Below are 16039 nucleotides of genomic sequence, written 5' to 3' on the forward strand. Positions count from 1 at the left end.
CTCTTTAAAAATAAAATATAATTGTGGAGCTAAATGCTTCATTTTATTTGTATCTGAAATTATAACTTACATAAATCCTAAACATTTGGCATTTGGAGCTAATTACATTTTATTGAGAAGTTTCTATAAGAATAAAAATCTCAAATTTTTCATTGTCCTCGGATAGATTTGTTGATTGTATGATATATTGTAAATAATATTTTACTTAATAGTAGGGATGCACATAAGAGTGGACATAGATTCTCTGAGAGGATAGGGATATATCCTAGAGGAGATTATTGTAATTTCTTAAAATGATAATTTTTTTTGATATTATGATATCTTAAGTTGTATATTTATGTAATTTCTCATATCTTAAATCTATATAGAATGGGCCAATGAACATAAAAAGAAATATAATATAACAAAAATAAAAACAGTAAATAGGCCCAGTCCAAAAGAGTCGTCTTCTTTTATATATCACCCCTAAGAAGTAGGGTTTTTCATTTTGAACCAACAAGCATCTCTCTCTATGCCGCAGCTTGGAGCTAGTTGAACTCAGAATCATATGGTAATATTGATTTCTTATTATTGAATCTATATGTTTATGAAATTGAAATCATTTTTTGAAACTATTTCACAATCAACAAGAACGTTCATATTTAACGTTTTTAATAGAGAAATACAATGTAGTCCTCCAAAAAATTGTATCGTACCTGAAATTCAGAATAATTTTGCTATTTTTTTATAATTTTTGACCAATCATAAAAATCGTATGAGATTAGAAATTTCTAAGTGGAAACATGCTAAAGGTATGAAACCTAATTATATCGAAATAAAAGTACCTTAATTATCGTGTAGATGCTAGATGTTAGATGTTAGATCTTCGTTAAAATTATCATGCTACATTTTAACACAAATATAGAATTGCGTTAGGATTATTGAGTTCTATTGAATGGATTTAAGATGCTAGATCTTCATCCTGAGTATCTTCATCCTGATTTTTTAATACAGAATCTAAACAATAATTGCTTAATAATTTGAATTTAAAGTGGATCAATTTTTTCTGGTCTACCATGAATTAAGTTTTTTTATATATAGCTATTACTAATATATTTATATTACTATTCTAAAGTTATTTTAGTTGAGTTAATTATAACCCTTTTTTTAAAATACATATATAGAATATAAATAAAAATTATTGATGATTTGACTTTTAAAATCAAATGAATCCTGGATAAAAATCTCTGTCATTATCTTGTTCTCTAACTGAGTATGAAACAATTCAATGTGGGCCATTGTTTTCTAGTCTATCCAATACAAAGTTGTAGTATATATATCTCTTACTAATACATTTTTATTACCATTCTAAAGTTACTTGTTAAGCAAAATAAAAATTACTAATTGGTTTATTTAGATTGCCCTTTAATTTCACCAAACAACAAAAAAGAAGGATTCATTTGGATCAGGAAATTTGTAAGTAAGTTATCGATCAAGTAATTAATTTTTTATTTCTTTTATTTTTCTAGTTCCTATTGTACAAGTATCTATCTTTAGTTACTTCAATTTTTTTATTTGTCTCAAACATCAACATTTAAAAGGTTTCATCGACTCAAGTTATTCATGTTTAAAAGTTCTTTTTTAATTATAGCATTTGGAATTTATCAAATTTAAAAGGTGGTGTCTTTTTATTTTTTTTGTCGTACACAATTTTTATTACAATTTAGCAGTGTGAAAAAGTAGAAAATAATTGGTTTGGTGAAAATAAACATGGTTGTTTTCTCTAAAAAAAATAAACTTTATGAATTTATGACTTTCTGCTATAATTACAGATTCTTCAAAGTTATTGATGTAGTTTTAATGAGATCATTGGATTTTATATATAAATAAATTAGAGATTTATGAGGTATATTGAAAAAAATATATGATAAGATGACAAAAAGTGTAACATGAATATAATTCAAGACTCAAGAATAAAAGAATCTTTTGATTTAATAATATTTTGTCGTTTTATAAGCTTATACAGTGTGAAACTAATTAAATTATAATAAAAATCAAATGAGTAAGAATAGTCTATGTGTTCAATTCATTCTGAAATCTAGTTCTTTATTAGTTTTTTGACTTTATGCTACCTGTATTATTTTATTTTATTTTACCTTAATTAGAGATAGATATCTCAAAAATCATAATTTTTCATAACTTTTATCAATCTAAAAAGTGTACAAATGCTGGTGTTTCTATTGTCACATGTGATATTCGATTGAATTAAAATACAGGAGAAATCAACAATGGAATTGACTAACAATAGAGATGGTGGTGTATCTGGAGATGCATTGACTTCTCCAGATGGTAGTTCAGAAAGGAGGCATAAATTCAGTGTCAATCAAATTCATGAGCTTGAAAGGTATGTGTATCATTCCCAAATTGCTTTACATATGGTTATGTTCATTATTAACATTTTTTAAAAAAATTATTTTCCTTTTGGTATTAGTGTATTCAAAGTAAGTTCACATCCTGACGAAAAAACAAAACAAGAGCTCGCAACAAAATTTTCCGTGGACAAAAAACAAGTGCAATTTTGGTTCCAAAATAAACGATCCATATCGAAGGTGATGGTCATATATATGTCTTATTTTTCTTCAATATTCATGCTAATAGAATTTTTGTGCAATACTTATCAATTATGTTGTTTATTCAGACGCAATCGGAACGATATAATAAGAGAGTGTTGCAACAAGAAAATGAAAAACTTCGCATAGAGTATGCTGCAATGAGGGAAGTCATGAAAAATTCAATTTGTGATCCGTGTCGTAATAAAGATACTACAAGGAACGAAAATGTCGATGAGAAGGAAATATTGAATGAGCATGCCCGCCTAAAAAATGAACTTGCAAAGATTGCTATCCATGCTGACAAATCTTTGGGATCTTCTTCATTTTTAGAGGGATCATTAACTTCCATGATGGAAAATTTTGGGTTAGAATTAAATGAGGTTGATTTTGGAAAATATCTATCAAGTCCTCTACCTACAAACTTAGATGTAACACTTGATAAATCAATGTTACTAAATCTTGCTTTGGATGCCTTGAATGAGTTGCTTAAGTTGGCAATGAGTGATGAACCTTTATGGGTTAGAAACTTGGATGGAGGTGGGGAAACGTTGAATATGGAAGAATATGCTACAACTTTTATTCCAATTATTGGCATAAAACCTAGCCATTTCACAACAGAAGCTACAAGGTCATCTGCTACAGTGGTTGGCAACAGTTTGACATTGGTAGAGATGTTGATGAATGAGGTACGTTGGTTTTTCATCTTGTGTAAATTCGTCAACAACTTTCCCCTATATGGTGTAAAACATTATTGATTCTTATTTTTTCTTTTATGTTTAGTATTATTCTTACTTTTATTGTATTTAACATATTTGTTTAATTAATGGTGCTTTTACTAATTGTTTACATTTTTTTATCAATTAAGTTTTAACTTTGAAGTCATAAACATAAGAATAAGTTTATCTGTTACTTCCTACGTATGAAGACTGAATGTTCATTTATTAATGAAGGCAGCAAGGTCTTAAATAGAGTTACAACGGAAGTAATAAGACTCCTAAACGAACTGAACTAAAGTAATCTAATTAAATAATAACTGCTGAACTAGTAAGACAATCCTAATACGACTAAACTACTAACTGGCGTCCTAAGACCAGATGTTCTAATATGCCCCCTCAAGTTAGACGATGAGTCACTAAGCCTAACTTGAACAAATTAGACTCAAAAGCAGATTTAGAAAGTGCCTTGGTGAGGGTGTCTGCTATTTGATCGGCACCATGAACATGAACAACACGAACCCTTTTAATGTCAACATAGTGGCGAACAAAGTGAAAGTCCACAGCAGCATGCTTAACACGACTATGGAGGACAGGATTCTTGCTCAAGAATGTGGCTCCAAGATTGTCACAATAAATTGTGGGTAGCTGATGTACTGGAAAGCGCAACTCATTTAGGAGATTGGTGACCCATAAGGTTTCAGAAAGTGCATTAGCCACTGCCATGTATTCGGACTCAGTGGAGGAGTGTGAGATAGTTTTTTGCTTCTTTGATGACCAACTAATCGGATTGTGACCAAGAAATATGATGTAACCAGATGTAGAAACCCTGTCAACGATGTCCCCACCCCAATTTGCATCAGAGTACACATGTAGATTGAATTCATCAATGGGAGTAACGCGTAGGCCGAGTTGAATGGTACCCCGCAGGTATCAAAGAACATGTTTTACAACCTTACAGTGAAGGTCTGACGGTGCTTGCATAAATTGAGAAAGCTTGTTGACTGCATAGGCTATGCTAGGTCTAGTGAAGGATAGATATTGAAGCCTACCCAAGACTCAGCGATAACGTGTAGCATCAGTCAAGTGAGTTCCATCAGACAAGGTAAGTAACTCAGATGCACTCATCGGCGTGTTAACACTCTTGCAGTCGGTCATTAGCTCATCATTCAAAATTTCATTCACATAATTTGCTTGGGTGAGAATTAAACCGTTGGAGCTGCGTATCACTTCAACACCAAAAAAGTAGTGAAGATTACCTAAATCTTTAATAGAGAACTTAGAAGCAAGGGAAGTGATAACCTGATTGACACTTAAAGTATTGCTCCCCGTGATAATAATATCGTCGACATAGACGAGGACTAACAACGTATCACCTGCACCATGTCTGACAAGTAGTGAGGCATCAGATTTTGTCTTAACAAAGCCTATGGATGAAAGATAACCCGTGAGGGCATTGTACCACGCCCGAGGAGCCTGTTTCAAGCCATAGATTGCCTTCTGTAGCCTACATATATGCATTGGTTTGTCATCACTAGTAAACCCCGGAGGTTGTGCCATGTACACTTCCTCTTCCAGGTTGCCTTGGAGGAAGGCATTATTGACATCTAGCTGGCGAAGGTGCCAGTTGTGACGAAGTGCCACAAAGAGGACGATGCGAACTGTGGTGGGCTTGACGACTGGGCTGAATGTGGCATGAAAGTCAACGCCTGGCCTCTGAGTAAAGCCTTTTGCAACTAGGTGCGCTTTGTATCTGTCGATGGATCCATCAGCATTTCTCTTGATCCTGAAAAGCCACTTGCAGGATACAATGTTTTTGGTCGGGTCAGGAGGAACAAGTTCCCAAGTCTGATTTTTAATTAAAGCATCAAATTCATGTTTCATTGCATAACGCCACTCTGGATATTTTTGTGCTTGTTTGACAGTAGTGGGTGTGACAGTGGGGTTCAATTTGGCTAGGTAATCAAAAATCTTTTTCGGTTTTGTGATATTATTTTGGGATCGAGTGACAGCAGGGGTAGGAGGAGACGGACATTGAGGCAGTGAAGGAGCGAGTTCTAACTCAAAGGTAGGACAGGCTGGTTGAGAATCCATATGTGTTGGTGGGTTGGTGTTTCTACGGTGATAGACTAGGAGAGGAGACAAGTTGCTTTGTGTGTTGGTTGGTATCGGCGTTTGAGAGTTTGTAGGGAGGCGTGGTATTGCTAAACGCTGGGTAGTAGACATAGAAGAGGTGTTCTGGGAAGCAGGAATTATTGAAGATGAGGAAGACAGAAATTTACCTTGAGAAGGAGGAGTTGCTAGAGGTGAATCTGTTGCGTCTGCCGCTGATGCATCGTCGGATAAAGACTGCGAGTTTGAGTTGTCTCCGGACTGGGCTGGAGAGGAAGAAGCTGGTGATGGAAAATCTGTAATAGTGCGTGCGGCTATTTCTAATGGAGTTGGCAGATTTGAAACTATGGGAAGTTTGGGTGTGGGGTCTAAAGAACTTGGCATTGTTGGTGTTGCCCATTCCAGGTGAGTTGATCTAATGGCAATGTTGGAGAACAATGTCTTAAATGGAAAAACATCCTCAACAAATCGCACATCTCGAGATAAGTAAACCTTTGCAGAAATTGGGTCAAAACACTGGTGACAGTGATGGGATAGTGAGAATCCAAGATAGACACATGGGGTAGATTTTGATTCAAGTTTATTTTTGGAGTATGGTTTTAGCCATGGATAACATAAACAACCAAAAATTCGTAGGGAGTTATAATTAGGTGATTTTCTAAGTAATCATTGGAATGGGGATTGATTATCGAGGTGAGAGGTTGGAAGACGATTGATGAGGTAGACAGTGTGATGGCATGCAAAAGACCAGAATTGGGGTGGGAGAGATGCCTCATGTAGAGTGTTCTTGCAGCTTCGACAATATGGCGATGTCGCCGTTCTGCAGGTGCAACTCGTTGGGGTGTATAGGGAAGGGTAGAGAGGTGTTGAATGCCGTGAAGTGAAAGATAGGAGTCAAGACTTTTATACTCACCTCCGCCATTAGTATACAATGACAAAATTTTAGTGTCAAAATGTTTTTCCATCATAGGATGAAATTTTTGAAAGGTATCTTTAACTTCACTTTTCTTTGTTAGTGTGTAGAGCCAAGTGTACTTCGTATATTGGCCAACAAAAATACAATAATACAACTTTTTATCAAGAGATAAGACTGGTGATGGCCCCCATAAGTCACTGGAAATAATTTGAAGTGGTTTAGAACTACATAATGATAATTGAGTAAAAGGATGTCGATGAGCTTTATTAGATAAACATGAATTACAATGAAAATTTTTGTCTCTCTCATGAAACGGTAGCGAGAATTTATTCAAAATAAACCTAAGAACTCTAGAGTGAGGATGACCAAGACGTTGGTGCCAAGTAGTGAGAGGGCTGGATGTGGAGATAATGTGAGCTTGGGGATGTGAGACAGGCCACTCATATAGTCCATTGTTAGTCCGACCGTGCACCAGTGGCTGCCGTGTTTTCAGATTCTCCACAACAAGTTAAAAGGAAAAAATTCAATAGACCTAAGATTGTCTTGACAGAATTTAAAAACAGAGATAAGCTTGCGTTTGATGGAAGGGGCACACAAAGTGTGAGTTAGCTTAAAAACATTATTTGATGCAATTAATTTAGTAGAACCAGTGTGAGAGATAGGAATTTTGTTACCATCACCCATGGAGACATCTTCGTTACCGCGGTATGGTTGTAGGTTGTGCGGCTTTGTTGTGATGTGATGGGTGGCTCCTGAGTCAACTATCCAGGGATTGGTCTCCGTTGTAAGCCCAGCGCGGCATAGTTGGCTTTTGCTTCAAAGTGATTATGAGATCTCGAGCGGCAAACATTGGCGGTGTGGCCAATTCTGTTACATAGTTGACACCGAATAATACCGTTTGGATTTCCCTTGTGGTGGAGTGCTTGGACGCAAGTTCTGGTGCCATTGTTGAGAGTTGTTTGTTTGTCTACGGTTGTTGCGATTAGTGGAGTTGAATTTAGTGTGAGTAGCAACTGCATCAGTGATGGTACTAGATAGTTTCTTAGCATCCTCGTGGCGGAGGAAGAGTTCAAAGTCTAGTAACTTTTCAAACAGTTCCTCATAGAAGATAGGCGTATCGTGTGCACGAATGGCGACAGATATTTCACGAAATTCAGGACCTAGACCACTAAGTATTTTGACAATGAGTTCAGGATTGGAAACAGGAGCACCAGCAGTGGCTAACTCATCCGAAGGACCGAATAGTATAAATATATTCAGTAATGGAGCGATAGTCCTTAGTGACACGGGCAAGCTGATCACGCAGACTGAAGACTCGGGTTTGAGATTTGTTCGCATAAGTGGTATGCAAGGCATCCTAAGCTGATTTAGCCGAGTCAGCGGCTGCAACAGTAGGGGCAATAGTGGGTTCGACAGAAGCCATGAGAGCATTCTGGATGAGTTGATCCTGACGGAACCAAGTTAAGAAGGCAGAATTAGGAGAGATATTCGTGCCGAGGGTGATCGTGCGACTAGGGGATGGACTGGTTCCGTCGAGATGGCCAAAGAGGTTGTAGCCATACATAAGCATGGAAAATTGGGCTTTCCAGGTGGCGAAGTTGTGACCACCACTTAGTTTGATGGGTAATTGGGATGCGGAATTGAATTGAATGATAATATTGGTGCTTGTCGTGCTATCAACATTGACAACTCTGGGATTGTTGCCATCGTTGTTGGTCATTGTTGTTGATCTGCGTGAGGAGAAAAAAAAATTGGATCGTACTCTTTAGAGTGTGAAGAGACCTGATACCATATGAAGACTGAATGTTCATTTATTAATGAAGGCAGCAAGGTCTTAAATAGAGTTACAACAGAAGTAATAAGACTCCTAAACGAACTGAACTAAAGTAATCTAATTAAATAATAACTGCTGAACTAGTGAGACAATCCTAATACGACTAAACTACTAACTGGCGTCCTAAGACAAGATGTTCTAATACTACGCTTCATTTTTTGTGGCACCATTTTCTTTTTGGTAAGTCCCTAAAAGAATTTCACATTTCCTTATATGATAAGTATTTAAATGTACAATTTATTTTTTACCTTTATTAGTCCCGCTTAATTTTAACATAGTACTCTAATACATTTATAAAGAGAAAGAAATGTAAGTTTACTTTTTTTAAGGGCGATTTGATAAACATTTCAAAGTTTTCATTATTTTTTAAATTCAGTATCCAGTCAAATGTTGCCAGAGGGAATATTGTTTTTTTTTTTAATAATCATTGTCTTTTATATATGCAGAGTCAATGGGTAGAGGCGTTTCCATGCATTATTGGTAAAGTTAATACTTTTGATGTTATTTCTACTGGCATAGGTGAAGGCAAGAGTGGTACTCTGTTATTGGTATTATTCTTACTCATTATTTTGATGGAATATATATATATATATATATATATAATTTTTAGATTTTTTTTTGCACTAATAGCTTGAAAGTATTAATTTGCAGATTGAAGCTGAATTACAAATTATTTCAAATGTGGTTCCTGTCCGTGAAATACAATTTCTACGTTTTTGTCAAAAACATGCTGAAGATAGTTGGATTATTGTGGATGTATCTGTCGATACAATCAAAGAAGGTTCACAACAATATAAAATTGAAAAATGTCGAAGGCTCCCTTCTGGTTGCATTATTCAAGATATGTCCAATGGTTACTCTAAGGTAATTCAACTTAAATTCATGAAATTACAGTATCATAGCTATATATTTTGTGTTTTCATAATTAGTAAAATTTTAATTAGAAATGATGAGATCAATGAGAATATTCTATTTCTTTTAATTATAAATTTATAATCTATGAATGAAGGTAAAACTTCTATATTATCATCATTAATATATAAGTGATAGATTCGTGAAATTATACTATTATTTAATTTCATAGCTATATATTTATGATCTATAAATGAAGGTAAAACATCGATATTTTTCATGTTTGATATGCATGCTACATTATTAATTGGGTTATATGTTCTATGCATTATTTTTCATGATCAACATATAGTTATTCTATTTTTTCTTACCTTTATCTTCCTTATACTTTCTTCGTTGATCATCTTCAAGATTTTCCTAGGTCTAGTTACTGCTTTGTTCCACAGAGCCCCATTCCTCCCCTGACAAATATGATATATTAGAGCAGCCAATACAGCCTTGATCAATGATGTATATACTTATCTTTCCTTTGGCTCTTCTTGTCATTCGTTTTCACAATCCTTCAATGTTTGTTCTTTTGACCCCAATCTTCACTCCCTTCAAACATTCATTTGAAAACTCACATTCAAAAAATAGATGGTTGACACTTTCTGGTTTACTCCCACACAAATGCCCATTCTTTGCAAGTCTGTCTCTAGTTAGGATTCTTCGATGCATGACAATCCAACAAATGGCTTATGTTTTGGTATATTCATTTTGTTCCAAGTTTCCCTCCATCATGGCCATTGGCAATCAGTTCCACTTTGAATCATATATCCTCCTTTCCATGTTCGCACTGAAGATGTTTGACTTGCTTGGCAACATCTATTTGATTGAAGCAAATTTTCCTTTACACATGCCATCTGCAAAACATAAATGATTCATTCCCAGACATCTGCATTTGAATCCCTCTTGTGTTGTGACGATCCACTTCATTAATCTCGACAAATACTCCATGCATATTACAAAGATTAATGAATCCCCTTGTCTCAAACAATGATTGTTTTACTTTAATTGTTAATTAGGTTAATATAATATTTTCAGGTTACTTGGATTGAGCATATGGAATATGATGAAATTTTTGTTGATCATTTGTATCGCCCTTTAATCAGAGCCGGTCTAGGATTCGGCGCACAAAGGTGGATGTCCTCTTTGCAAAGGCAATCTGAGTTCTTGAGAGTAATGGCATCATTTGTCAATTCCACTGGTAATCATGAATATTTTTATCATTCTTCCAAGTCCTTACACATTTTAATACCAATTAATTTTGATAAATTTTTATTTTGGACAGTTGATTCAAAGGGGGAGATAGGGATGGGAACATTGTCTCAACGCATGACGCGTAGTTTTTGTGCGGTAATTTGCGCAACCTCTCACAAGTGGATAACAATTCAAAAGGAAAATGGAAAAGATGCAAATCTGATGATGAGGAGGAATATTAGTGACGCTGGTGAACCTATCGGTGTGATTTTAAGTGCCACAAAGACGATCCAGTTACCGATAAAATCACAATGTTTATTTCAGTTCTTCACTAATACAAATTTGAGGAGGCAATGGGATATCTTATCCTGTAGTGGTGCCATGGAAAATATTATCCATATTACTAAGGGTGAAAATCTTGAGAGTAGTGTCTCTCTACTGTGTGCTAATGTGAGTATCACTTATTTTAGAAACATGACAGTGTTATGTTATTGTTTTGACTTATGAAATAAGATTTTGTTTTGATGTGAAAATGCAGGGGGGTGCTAATGAAAATAACATGATGATATTTCAAGATACTTGCACGGATGCAACAGGTTCTCTTTTAGTCTATGCAATAGTTGATTCTTCAAAGATGAACACAGTGATGAAAGGAGGGGACCCTTCTTGTGTGGAGCTCTTGCCCAATGGAATTTCAATCCTTCCTGATTTATCTGCAAATAATAACAAGGAATTTGGTAGTGGATCACTGGTGACCATCATGTTTCAAATGTTGGTCGACAATATCTCCACAGCAGATCTTCCACAGAAGTCAATCGTAGACGCAAATGACATCATCTCGCATACCATTCATAAGATTAAAACTGCTCTCTTAATTTGATTCATAGAATTAAGACGGATATTCAATATCAAACTTGTGTGTCAAAAACTACATAACAAATAAACTTGTTTGGTATCAACTCGGTTTCTTTGCAGATTAAGAGCTAGCTCTTCATTCCTATTTACTATGTGTGTGTGTTTTTCGAATAATGAGATATTTTTGAATCATTCTTGTCTTTTTTGTCTCGAGTCTTGAATAACATTACAATGTTTTTAATGTCAGTAATAGCATACATGACAGTATTGTATTATGTTATTTTGAGTTTATGCAGGAAGTATCTTTTTGATGATTTATTGCTTGTTTGATTATTATTTTTCTTACTATCAGTAGTCTTAATTTCAAGCTTGATAAAAAATGAGTGAAAACAAAAAAAAAAGGTATAAATCCCACATAAAATGGTAAGTATTAACATTTGCAAGCGATGTCTTGAGGATTATAATAGTTTTTAAGGATGACATTTTGAATATTAAAATATCACAACATTACATCAAAAATTATTATTAGTTGCGATTAATTTTTAATTATCATTAAATATATATTTTTAGCGCCAATTAACACTCTTTGTATATGTCCCTAAAGTCTTTAGCAACATTGGTTTTAATGACACTTAACTAATGTCATTAAGAACTTTACCACTCTTTATTAATATCAATATTTAATACCGCTAAAAGTTATTTTTATTACCGTGAAAATAAATTGAAATTATAGTAAAGGAAAACAACTTAAGCTCACCCCAAAAAAAGTACATTAAGTAGCTTTTGGTGTAAAAATATTATTGTAATACAAAATGATTGAAACTGATGAATTTTAAGATGAAAAAAAGATACTTTCAACTATATGGACAAGTTTGAGTCTCTAAATTATATGTTAAACCTTTTCATTAGCAAAACTCTCAATGATAATTATCATTCCCAATTTTCGTTTATATTCTTATTATGATTGGAACAAAATTAATGGCTCGTGAGTTAAAATTACATGTGAAACAAGTAGCCAAATATATTTTTTAACTAATATTTTTATATGATTACTAGGATTTAATATTTTCAAATGCAAGTGATACAGAAATTTTTTATTGGATGGGTACCAAAATCTCGATATTCAAAATAGGAAATACCCCAAAGTCCAAAGAGCACCTAACTGCAACAGAAAGTAAATACAAACGTTTGACATCACATGATTAAATCCCTAAAGTATCATTTAATCTTTCTCAAGAGTTAATTTTATGATCAATATGATGTTCCTACAACCATACGAGTAATTGGATAAGAATAGCTAATTATGACATGTGTTTTCAACTTATTTCTAAGCAAATCTATTAAAGAAGGGGTAGCACCTTGATTTTATGAAAATTTCTTTTATGGAATCCTAATCCATTTTTTCAAGAAAAGCTAAGATATTAAGACACAGGCTAATATTTACAACTATCACTCGAACACTATTGCAATAGGATTTTTTTTTGTATAGAGATATAAAAATACGAAAATTCTAATAAACATAAAAGAATTGATTAAAATAAGATATATACTTAAATAAATGTGAAACCCATTTCAAAACAATTAAAATGGTCGTATGTTACAACTTACAGACTTTTGATTTTCTCAGGAAGCTGTAAAGAATTCCTATTAGGAATTAACTTAAAAAGACGTTCATGATGTTTTATGGTTTAAAATTTCCTAAATAATTACACACATTAGAATGATATATAATTAATAGAATTTTCATGGACGTCTTTCATATTCCATTTTTAAGGCAATTGTTAGAATTATGATTTTGAATTGTAAATTTGTTTTAAGAATAAGTTCTAGCTAATAGTTGTCTATCTGGTTTTTGTTGTGATTCGCAAGGACATTTTTATAAAATTACTATTTACCCCTTTACAAGCACCCAGTCTTTTCTAATTAGTTTGTGAAGCCGTTGGTTTTGAATTTGGTTGAAAATTTATCGTTTTTAAAACTTTTGGAGTTTTGAAAGGCTTAAGTTAGTTAATAGTGCTCTTTGGTATCAATCAGTTCACAATCATTATTTTAGTTTAGAACTCAAGTTATTATAAAACTTTGTTATTTGTCAATCAAAATCTCAGGTTTTGATGTTAAAATTTATAAATAATCAAATGAAAAAGAAATTCTAGGGTTACAAAAGCATACCAAAAGATTTAGCATAACAAAACTCTTCAAAATCGTCTCCAAGAATTTTACAAAGCTTAAAATGGGGCAAAGTAGCTAAACCCAAAAAAATGGCAGGCAAAAGGAGTCTTAGATGTCGCAAAAGCGACCCTCGGTTCTTTGATACCACAACTTAATTAGAAGCCTCACATCGACAAAATACAAGAGAGATATTGATTATATAAGTAAGCAAGTCTTACCAACTAGTGACGCATTTTAAACATGTACGGGCATAAGCCTAAAGCAGACCATATCACTAGATGGATGGGCTGTTAAAAATGGTATCAAAGTCACTCTTTTGTTAGCCTTGTCAATGTGGGCCAAAGTTCAACTAAGTTTAGGCAAATCCTGGTAAGGCAGGGCAAACCTCAGTGTTGAGTCTAGGCAAATCTCATTCGATGGGGCAAACCTCAGCATGGGAGCTGAGTCCAATGAGGGGGTGTATATCCCAACTTAAGATTAGAATTGAGTCTCACATTGACAAAACACAAGAGAGATGTTAGGTATATAAGTAGGCAGACCTTACAAACTAGTGATGCATTCAATGTCGTGTGGGCCTAGGCCCAAAGAGGACAGTATCACTAGCAGGTTAGGCCATAACAAGTTCATAAAAGCGAACCCCGAAAAAAATAGGGGTCTCATTTTTGTGGCCATCGCGATTGTGACCCTACGTCCGCTTAATTGAACCCCACCTAAAAGTAGACCTTGTCTCGCTTTCGTGATCCTCACCATCGCGAGGTACCCTTCGTGAAAGAGAAGCACACAAACATAAAAAAACTAGCAAACACTCGAAATATCGAAAGGGTCCTGGGATTTGTTCAAAACCCCATACACAACTCATATGTGATAATTGACTATACTCAACATTATGGATTCAATTAAACCTTCAAAACACAAATATAATGTTTCCTTAACCCAAAACTCGTGAAAGTCAGAAGAAACCAATATAATGCCTAAAAAGGTCAAATCAAGATCGAGACCTCTGAAAATTCACACAACACCTCACTTAGGCCTAAAATGATTCCCCAGATCCAGTGACACTCTCAGAATTTTGATTCGAGCATCCAAACCTCGAATGTTGACCAAAGACTAAAATTTCACAAATTTTCAACTTAAGATCTTAAATTTTCAAAAAAAAACTCGAAATTTGAAATCGGAAACTCTCATAGACCAATTTTCACATTGCGAAACGGATGGAATCGATAGAATTTCATTCTGATACTCGAAACTCCAACATACACCAAAAACTCATTTTAACAATTTTAGCCTTTTAAACTCAAAACATTCAAAATTCACAACCTTTTTACTCAAAAACGGAAAACAACTTCCCAAACTCTGTGTAATAACTTCGGGGTCAATATCGAGAGAGCCAAAATGATAATTTATGAAAAAATTTAAAAATGACCAACCGGATCATTATAAATGTGTTCAAGCATTTTAGTATCCGTAATTTGAGGAAGCTCTTGCAACCACAAATGCATCCTTGAAATTACTTGTACACACAGAATGCATAGCATTGATTAGACATGTGGATAATTCAAAGTAACAATTGGACCACCAAAGGATATAGTCATGTCTTAATTAGAGTCTCAAATTCAAGTTTTGGGTATGAAAGTCCTTGGTAGGGAATAGTTCCCCCCCAATAGGGACCTACACGACGCGAATTTGGAATAATCCAAAATAACCTGACATTAAAGTTGATACCTAACAGCGAGCATCGAGCGAGAAACACAAAAATAACAATGGTAAGTGAATTGACAATCCCACCAACGTGTCTATGATTTTATAGGAGGGCCTGCTAACATGGTTAAATTTTAGATTCCACGCCTGAATTAATTTTCATGGTTAATGTTGGGAAGTAGGAAAACAAATAAAGTAGTTTTGATGATTGATAAAGTGAAGGCATGATGTTGTATGTGTACAATTATGAGAGGTTGCGGCAAAGAAGAAAAAGTATTGAGCCAAAGAAGAAAAAGTGCAGAATTGTAAAGAAATAAAAAAGTAGCAATTCAAGTCAAAGAAGGAAAGAAATAAAAAAGTAGCAATTCAAGTCAAAGAAGGAAAGAAATAAAAAAGTAGCAATTCAAGTCAAAGAAGTAAAGAAGTAAATATAGACAAGTTCAAGAAGGAAAAGGATTTGTAATTCCTTTCCTTGTAGAAGTTGAAGGCAAATCAAATCTATAAAAGGATCAAGAAGTTGAAGGAAAAAAGTATCTTTGCATAAACGAAAATTGAGAGAATTTATCAGCAAAGCCAGAACAATTATCATTGCATATTCACAAAATATATCATCTTGAGAGCAGTATTTTCTGGAGAAAAAACGCAGGCCTTCGTCACAGAAACGCAAGGACCAGGTTCACCTTCATCACAGCAAAACAAGGACCAGGTTCACGAAACCTGTTCTACTCAGAACTATTGGATATTGAAGTTAGATCAATTAAAGTCTAGGGTCATTAGTCTTTATTGATTTGTTCTAGGTTTATTATTGAGTTGTAATAATTCCTAGATTTGTAGCAAGAAGTGGGTTTGACTTCTTGGGAGAGAGGTTGTGAGAATTGTAAACAAGAAGTGGGTTTGACTTCTTGGGTGGTTAGAGTTAACAAGAGTTGAGAGCTTTTGTAAACAAGAAGCGAGTTTGACTTCTTGTTGAGTGGAGAGTTTTCGATTATAGTTAATCGAAAAGGATAGAAGTTTAGAGTTAGATTCATTGATTAACTGAGTTGTAAATCTTGAATTAATA

General features: G+C 34.2%; 1 protein-coding gene across 3 annotated transcripts; it reads left to right on the forward strand.

Annotated features, from left to right (window-relative positions):
- Positions 1-427: 427 nt before the first annotated feature.
- On the forward strand, positions 428-11429 carry LOC107022695 (homeobox-leucine zipper protein HDG1-like). Of its 3 annotated transcripts, none has more exons than XM_027917617.1 (10): positions 485-550; positions 1397-1459; positions 2256-2383; positions 2471-2588; positions 2678-3277; positions 8613-8714; positions 8818-9030; positions 10102-10264; positions 10349-10707; positions 10796-11429. In XM_027917617.1, exons 3-10 carry the CDS (start codon positions 2268-2270, stop codon positions 11135-11137), a joined length of 2013 nt encoding a protein of 670 aa, XP_027773418.1. In that variant the 5' UTR covers positions 485-550; positions 1397-1459; positions 2256-2267; the 3' UTR covers positions 11138-11429. The 3 variants fall into 3 exon arrangements, with proteins under 3 accessions (XP_015078778.1, XP_027773418.1, XP_027773419.1); XM_027917618.1 differs by having other exon boundaries at positions 497-550; positions 1397-1455; XM_015223292.2 differs by lacking the exon at positions 1397-1459 and having other exon boundaries at positions 428-550.
- Positions 11430-16039: the final 4610 nt, after the last annotated feature.

This window comes from Solanum pennellii, chromosome 6 (assembly GCF_001406875.1).
Source record: "Solanum pennellii chromosome 6, SPENNV200".
Lineage (NCBI taxonomy): Eukaryota > Viridiplantae > Streptophyta > Magnoliopsida > Solanales > Solanaceae > Solanum > Solanum pennellii.